At 49.7% G+C, this 8,889-nt stretch overlaps 1 protein-coding gene across 1 annotated transcript; it reads right to left on the bottom strand.

The window, feature by feature from the left end:
* Positions 1 to 6,540: 6,540 nt before the first annotated feature.
* On the bottom strand, positions 6,541 to 8,317 carry LOC116968628 (zinc finger protein 850-like; the record flags this gene model as incomplete). Its single annotated transcript, XM_033015393.1, has 1 exon — positions 6,541 to 8,317. A coding segment is annotated over exon 1 (1,716 nt), but the record flags the coding sequence as incomplete, so codon positions are not given.
* Between the last annotated feature and the right edge of the window lie 572 nt (positions 8,318 to 8,889).

Raw genomic sequence — 8,889 nt, 5'->3', positions numbered from 1 at the left:
GGGCCGAATGGCCTCCTCCTGCACATATTTTCTATGTTTCTATGTAATAGCAAAAGGATAATTAGGGATAAAATTGGTCCATCAGAGAGTCAGAGTGGACAGCTATCTGCAGAGCCAAAAGAGATGGGGGAGATATTGAACAATTTATTTTCTTCGGTATTCACCAAGGAGAAGGATATTGAATTATGTGAGGTAAGGGAAACAAGTAGAGTAGCTATGGAAACTATGAGATTCAAAGAAGAGGAAGTACTGACACCTTTGAAAAATATAAAAGTGGATAAGTCGCCAGTTCCTGACAGGATATTCCCTAGGACATTGAGGGAAGTTAGTGTAGACATAGCAGGGGCTATGACAGAAATATTTCAAATGTCATTGGAAACGGGAATGGTGCCGGAGAATTGGCGTACTGCGCATGTTGTTGCATTGTTTAAAAAGATTTCTAAGAGTAAACCTGGTAATTATAGACCTGTTAGTTTGATGTCAGTGGTGGGAAAAATAATGGAAAGGATACTTAGAGATAATATATATAAGCATCTGGATAATCATGGTCTGATTTAGTCAACATGGATTTGTGCATGGAAGGTCATGTTTGACTAATCTTAAATTTTTTGAAGAGGTTTCTAGGGAAATTGATGAGGGTAAAGCGGTGGATGTTGGCTATGTGGACTTCAGTAAGACCTTTGACAAGGTTCCACATGGAAGGTTGGTTAAGAAGGTTCAATTGTTGGGTATTAATTGTGGAATAGCAAGATGGATTCAACAGTGGCTGAATGGGAGATGCCAGAGAGTAATGGTGGATGGCTGTTTGTCAGGTTGGAGGCCGGCGCGTAGTGGGGTGCCTCAGGGATCTGTGTTGGGTCCACTGCAGTTTGTCATATACATCAATGATCCGGTTGATGGTGTGGTAAATTGGATTAGTAAGTATGCAGATTATACTAAAATAGGTGGTGTTGTGGATAATTAAGTCGATTTTCAAAGTCTACAGTAAGATTTAGGCCATTTGGAAGAGTGGGCTGAACGATGGCAGATGGAGTTTAATGCTGAGTGCTGCCGCACAGGTACGACTCGATAATAGCCCCAAGGCAAGTGAACAGGAGGACAAAGTAGGGAGGAAAGAGCAGAGCTTTAACAAGATAATGTGAGGGTTTTGGAGACGTTAGTGACTCTGAGACTGGTGTAAATAAGGTCAGAATGATGGGGTGTATGTGTCGTGTTTGGGGGACAATGCTGCACCTTCATACCTAATAGTATTAGCCCAGAGAGGTCTTTCACTAAAGCAATGGATAAGTTGAGAAATATGAGAAAAGAGAACAAGCAGATTGTGGGTTTTGGACATGACGTCTTTAGTTGGCTGGAAAATATGTTAGGCGGTTGGGGAGCATGGCTGATTAAATGGGGGTGACTATTGGAGCTGCACTGCTGGGGTTCTTGTGGTGCTATATTGTGTCTTACCCTGTGTTAAGTTTTTTTCTAGTAAGAGCCACTGCCAAGCAGCTTTCGTTGATCTAAGATAAAGGTGAAACTGTTTCCCCCAAGCAGATCCCGAAGATAGAATACTACGATGATGTGCAAAACACACCAGAGAAATATTAAACTATAGATTGTGAGGAGGGCTGGATCTTTTTCCCCACCCTAGTATAGTGGGGGTGGGTTTTGGCCCAGTTATCCAGGATTCCAGAGAAAGAACACTATAAGGCTGTTTGACGACTGATATGTGCAGCTTGTGGTTTTCTTTTTCTGTGAGACCATTTTTTATCTCAAAGGGGGGATATATAGGATATTTTATATTAAATGTATCTTGTATTGAAAATAAGTTATATTTTAAAAAGTAGTTTGTCAGTGGGGCCCGTTCTCAGGTCACAGGCCATTTGGTCACAGGCCATTTGCTCTTTCTCGATGTCACATTCTTGTGAAGTGTTGTAATGACATGGCTCAGGATTTATGACTGTTTATACGTCCAAGACAACAAGGATGGAATAATAATGGATTCTGTATTAAGTTTGCTACGTTTAATTGTACTCATGTTGAGACAAGAGATAAGACATATGTGAAGTGAAAGGTGTTCAGGTGAGGGTTATGTGACCTTTGTATGTTGGATTTATAATGTTTATAAAAACGGAGGTGGCTATACTCTTGAGATAGTGATAGTGGTGTCTGCAGCTGAAACATTTCATTTGATCTGTAATGCTGTTGGTGAGGAGTCATAAAGAGGCCCAAGGATGAGTTTGGAATTCCATCCCCTGGAGATAAGAGAGGGGGAGGGTGTATGAGCTAGCCAAGAAGCAATTATCATTTATCAAGTGTGACATTTATACGACCCCTGTGTGATTGGAGATAGGTGTGTGATTGGAATCAGCTTAAAAATCTTTGTAGATTTTGCAAGAATAAAGCAAATTCATATTTTTCAGGTTTATAATACATAGTTAATTATATTATAACTATGTGATGTGTAATACAACCATCTGTGCTCTGGGGTGAGGTATGTTGTGTTTGAAAAGATAACTATTAGGACCCTGGATTTAGGTTTATAGGTTAAGAGATAACATGCAGACAGATATCTAATATGGTGCTGTGCCCAGACAATACATCTCTATGTTAATACATTGTTTCAATGATTAGTATAAACCAAGCTTCCAAGATTTTCCCAGACTTTATTCTGCTGGGAAAATTCTATTTTAAATTTGACTGCTTTCTGTTTTACAGCAAATCTCCATTTTTAATTTACGAACCAAACCTGACCAAATTAATCTCTTTCACAGTGAGGTCAGGATAAACTTGCTTTATTTGTTACATAATGCGTCAAAACTTGCTTTAAAAAAAACACTTTAAAATGCCGAAGAACAGCAGATGCTGGAAAATCGAAGGTAGACAAAAATGCTGGACAAAGTCAGCGGGTGAGGCAGCATCTATGGAGCAAAGGAAATAGGCAACCTTTCGGGTCGAAACCCTTCTTCAGCCTGATTTGAGGGTGGGGCGGGAAGTAGCAAGGAAGAGCTGGAGCCAGTGGGCTGAGGGAGAGCTGAGAAGAGGAGGAGAAAGTAGGGACTACCTGACATTAGAGAAGTCAATGTTCATACAGTTCATACTGCTGGGGTGCAAACTGACCAAGCGAAATATGAGGTACTGCTCCTCCAATTTACAGTGGTCCTCACTCTGGCCATGGAGGAGGCCCAGGACAGAAAGGTCAGATTACGGAATGGGAGGGGGAGTTGAAGTGCTGAACCACCAGGAGATCAGGTTGGTTATTGCGAACCGAGCGGAGGTGATCGGCATGTGTGCGTAAGAGTGTGAGTGAGAGCAAGATAGAGGGTGTGTGTGTGTGAGAGAGAGTCTGTGTGAGAGAGGGAGTGTGTTAGAGAGGGAGTGTGTGAGAGAGGGAGTGAGAGAGAGTGAGTGTGTGAGAGAACGCAAGAGAGGGTGCGCGCGAGAGCAAGGGAGAGGTTGTGTGAGAGACAGCAAGAGAGGGGTGCTTGTGTGAGAGGAAGTGTGTGTGAGGAAGAGGGAGTGTGTGTGTGAGAGGGAGTGTGTGTGTGTGAGAGAACAAGGGAGGTAGTGTGTGTGTGCATGTCAGAGAGAGGGACATAGAAACATAGAAACATGGAAAATAGGTGCAGTAGGCCATTCGGCCCTTCGAGCCTGCACCGCCATTCAATATGATCGTGGCTGATCATCCAACTCAGTATCCTGTACCTGCCTTCTCTCCATACCCCCTGATCCCTTTAGCCACAAGGGCCACATCTAACTCCCTCTTAAATATAGCCAATGAACTGGCCTCAACTACCTTCTGCGGGAGAGAATTCCACAGATTCACTTCTGTGTGAAAAACGTTTTCCTCATCTCGGTCCTAAAAGATTTCCCCTTTATCCTTAAACTGTGACCCCTTGTTCTGGACTTCCCCAACATCGGGAACAATCTTCCTGCATCTAGCCCGTCCAACCCCTTAAGAATTTTGTACGTTCCTATAAGATCCCCCCTCAATCTTCTAAATTCTTGCGAGTACAAACCGAGTCTATCCAGTCTTTCTTGATATGAAAGTCCTGACATCCCAGGAATCAGTCTGGTGAACCTCCTCTGTACTCCCTCTATGGCAAGAATGTCTTTCCTCAGATTAGGAGACCAAAACTGTACAGAGAGAGGGTGTGTGTGGATAACATAGAAAATATGTGCAGGAGGAAGGCATTCGGCCCTTTGAGCCATCACCGCCATTCATTGTGAACATGGCTAATCATCTCCAATCAATAACCTGTGCCTGCCTTCTCCCCATATCCCTTGATTCCACTAGCCCCTAGAGCTCTATCTAACTCTTAAACCTATCCAGTGATTTGGTCTCCACTGCCCTCTGTGGCAGAGAACTCAACAAATTCACAACTCTCTGGGTGAAAATGTTTTTTTCTCACCTCAGTCTTAAATGGCCTCCCCTTTATTCTAAGACTGTGGCCCCTGGTTCTGGAATTGCCCAACATTGGGAACATTTTTCCTGCATCTAGCTTGTCCAGTCATTTTATAATGTTATATGGTTCTACACCAGTGAATACAAGCATAATCTTTTCAATCTTTCCTCATATTGGGTGGGCGGCGCGACTCACGTCGCAGTGGCCTCTGCAGTCTGTCTGTCTTTTTATTATTTTTTGTCTCGTTTGAATGTAGTTTTTATTTTATTTTTAACTTGGTATGTGTGTGGGGGGCGGGGGGTGGGGAAACTTTTAAAATCTTTTCCCTGTAAGGAGAACCCGACCTTTTCTCTGTCGGATCTCCGTTGTCGTTGGGGCCGAGCACCGTGGAGCGGCCTCCAACCGGAACGACCTGGGGCTCCAGTCACGGAGCCTGAGGACCTACTTACCATCATGGAGCTGGCCGAATTCGGAGCGGGATGAGCTGTGGTGTCGCGCGGCTGCGACCCGACCCCGGAGATTCGGAGGCTTACCGCAGGTCTGGTAGACAGTAACACCGGGAGCCCGCGGGTCCCTGCTGGGAGACCGCTTTTCGGGGCTTCCGCAACGGCGACTTCTCCCGCCAGAGTTGCGGGAATGAAGAGTACCTGGAGCGGGGCCTTACATCATCGCCCGGCGTGGCTTTAATGACCGCGGGACACTTACAATCGCCCGCCGGGGGCTTTGACTCTGACATCGGGAAGAGAATGGGGAGTGCAGGGGAGAGACAAGTCTTTGCCTTCCATCACAGTGAGGAGCAGATGCGCTGTTATGGATGTTTGTGTAAATTGTGTTGCGTCTTGGTTCTTTTACTTGTGTGTATGACTGCAGAAACCAAATTTCATTTGAACCTCAATGAGGTTCAAATGACAACAAATAAATTGTATTGTATTGTATTGTATGACAGTCCCGCCATCCCAGGGATCAATCTCGTGAACCTACGCTGCACTGCCTCAATCACAAGCATGTTCTTCCTCAAATTAGGAGACCAAAACTGTACACAATACTCCAGATGTGGTCTTACCAGAGCCCAAAACATCTGCAGAAGAACCTCTTTACTCCTATACTGAAATCCTCTTGTTGTGAAGGCCAACATTGCATTAGCCTTCTTCACTACCTGCTGTACCTGCACGCCAACTTTCAGTGACTGGTGTACAAGGACACCCAGGTTTCACTGCACCTCCCCCTTACCTAACCTAATCCCATTGTGATAATAATCGGCCCCCTTGTTTTTGCCACCAAAGTGGATAACCTCACATTTATCTATGTGAGAGATAACAAGACAGAGAGTGTGTGTGTGTGTGTGTGTGTGTGTGTGTGTGTGTGTGTGTGTGTGTGTGTGTGTGTGTGTGTGTGAGAGAGAGAGGACAGAGAGAGGGTGTGTGTGGGAGACAGGGAGCGACAGAGGGAATGTGTGAGAGAGAGGAGGGGGGCACGAGAGGGTGGAGTGGAGAGAATTTGTGTAGAGGTGGGTGGAGAGAGTGGAGGGAGAGGGGAGAGAGGAATGCATATTTGCAGCTTTAAGGGACATTGGTCAGATAGCATTTGGAGTATTGCATACAGTTCTGGTCACTCCATTACAGGACTGATGTGGAGGCTTTGGGGAAGGCGCAGAGATGGTTAACCAGAATGGTTGAAAAACAAGCAACTGCTGATGCTGGTTTACAAAAAGGACACAATGTGCCGGAGTAACTCTGCGGGACAGGCAGCATCTCTGGAGAGATCGAATGGGTGACTGAAGAAATGACCAGAAACGTTACTCATTCCTTCCAGCATTTTGTGTTTACCTAAACAGCGCCTATCCATCCACGTGGCGGTGTGCCAGCAGGTGGTCAAGGCGGGTGAAGCCCTTACCACAGGACGGGCAGGTGTAGGGACACTCACCGCTGTGGGTACGCCGGTGCTGCCACAGGCTGGATATGCGGGTGAAACCCTTGAACACTCAGCGCACACAAAGGGTCTCTCTCTGGTGTATATCCGCTGGAGCTCCCGCAGCCCCCATGCTCTCTTGTCACAGTGGGAGCAGCTGCGCGGTGGAGTGGGCCCGCCGGTGCTGCCGCAACCCCCGCGAGCTGTCAAACTCCTCACCGCAGTACGGGCAGTCGTAGATCTGGCCACTGGTGTGCACGCGCTGGTGAGACAGGGCATGGGAGGTCATGGCAAAGCGCTCTCCACACACCGGGCTGGGGTAGGGACGGTCGCCTGCGTGCACCCGCTGGTGGTACAGCAGCTTGGAGGGACGGGTGAAGCCCTTGCCGCACTGGGCGCAGGTGTAGGGCCGCTCGCTGCTGTGGTTGCGCTGGTGCTCCAGCAGTTGACTAGACCGGGTGAAGTCCTTGCCACACTGGACGCAGGTGAAGGGGCGCTCGCCGGTGTGGGTGCGCTGGTGCTCCAGCAGGCTACTGGACCGGGTGAAGCCCTTGCCGCACTGGGCGCAGGTGAAGGGGCGCTCGCCGGTGTGGGTGCGCTGGTGCTCCAGCAGGTGACTGGACCGGGTGAAGCCCTTGCCGCAGTCTCTGCAGTTGTAGGGGCGCTCCCCGGTGTGGGTGCGTTGGTGCCTCAGCAGGTTGCTGGAGCGGGTGAAGCTCTGGCCACACTGGGCACAGATGTAGGGGCGCTCGTCGCTGTGGGTATGCTGGTGCTTCAGCAGCGTGCTGGAGCGGGTGAAGTCCTTGCCGCAGTCTCTGCATGTGTAGGGCCGCTCCCCGGTGTGCACGTGTCTGTGCCCCTTCAGGTCCGTGGAAGATTTGAAGCCTTTGCCGCAGACAGAGCAGGTAAAGGGCCGTTCACTGCTGTGTACCCGCAGGTGCTCCCCCAGCCCTGACATCCGGGCAAAGCTCTTGCCGCAGATGATGCAGCAATAGGGTTTCTCGCCCGTGTGCAGCCACCAGTGGGCCTTCAGGTCATTCGTCGTCTTGAAGCCCTTGCCGCACTGGGCGCAGGTGTAGGGCCGCTCGCTGCTGTGGTTGCGCTGGTGCTCCAGCAGTTGACTAGACTGGGTGAAGTCCTTGCCGCACTGGACGCAGGTGAAGGGGCGCTCGCCGGTGTGGGTGCGCTGGTGCTCCAGCAGGTTACTGGACCAGGTGAAGCCCTTGCCGCACTGGGCGCAGGTGAAGGGGCGCTCGCCGGTGTGGGTGCGCTGGTGCTCCAGCAGGTGACTGGACCGGGTGAAGCCCTTGCCGCAGTCGCTGCAGTTGTAGGGGCGCTCCCCGGTGTGGGTACGCTGGTGCCTCAGCAGGTTGTTGGAGCGGGTGAAGCTCTGGCCACACTGGGCACAGATGTAGGGGCGCTCGTCGCTGTGGGTATGCTGGTGCTTCAGCAGCATGCTGGAGCGGGTGAAGCCCTTGCCGCAGTCTCTGCAAGTGAAGGGCCGCTCCCCGGTGTGCACGTGTCTGTGCCCCTTCAGGTCCGTGGAAGACTTGAAGCCTTTGCCGCAGACAGAGCAGGTAAAGGGCCGTTCACTGCTGTGTACCCGTAGGTGCTCCCCCAGCCCTGACTTCCGGGCAAAGCTCTTGCCGCAGGTGATGCAGCAATAGGGCTTCTCGCCCGTGTGCAGCCACCAGTGGGCCTTCAGGTCATTCGTCGTCTTGAAGCTCATGCCGCAGTCGGAGCAGGTGAAGGGCCTCTCGACGGAGTGCACATGGTTGTGCTGCAGCAGTTTGTCGTAGCGGGTGAAGCTCATGCTGCACTCCGAGCAGTCGAAGGGGCGTTCTCCCGTGTGCACCCGCCGGTGGGCCTCCAGCCGGCTCGGCTTCTGGTAGGCCTTGTCACACACATCGCACTCATAACGCTTCTCCTTGTTGTGTCCCGTCATGTGGTCCTCCATCGAAGCTCAGCTCCTCGAAGCTCAGCCCGCACACCGAGCAGATGAGGGAGGGGGCTCACCGGCACCCTGGCCGCCCTCAATGGCCGCTCATGTCCCCGTCTCTCCGTCCACAGCAACGGATCCTAAACCCTGCAGGAGGGGAAGACAGAGGGTCAACAAGCTGGCAAACAGGACATTACTAGCACATATAGGGTGCGTTTATGGCGGAGGAAACCGTTATGTACTTCTGCGTGGCACAATGGCACAGCTGTACAGTTGCTGCCTCACAGCCAGAGACCCTGGCTCAATCCTGACTACGGGTGCTGTCTGTGCGGAGTTTGTACGTTCTCCCCTTGACCTGCGTGGATTTTTATTCCGGGTGTGTTAGTTAAACGAAGTTAGATTAGTTAAAACAAATGTAGGTCCCTTGCAGTCAGAAACAAATGAATTGATCATGGGGAACAAGGACATGGCAGACCAATTGAATAACTACTTTGGTTCTGTCTTCACTAAGGAAGACTTAACTAATCTGCCGGAAATAGCAGGGGACCGGGGGTCAAATGAGATGGAGGAACTGAGTGAAATCCAGGTTAGCCTGGAAGTGGGTTTAGGTAAATTGAATGGATTAAAGGCCGATAAATCCCCAGGGCCAGA

The sequence above is a fragment of the Amblyraja radiata genome, chromosome 45 (assembly GCF_010909765.2).
Source record: "Amblyraja radiata isolate CabotCenter1 chromosome 45, sAmbRad1.1.pri, whole genome shotgun sequence".
NCBI lineage: Eukaryota > Metazoa > Chordata > Chondrichthyes > Rajiformes > Rajidae > Amblyraja > Amblyraja radiata.
This window is presented reverse-complemented; position numbering and strand designations above follow the sequence as displayed.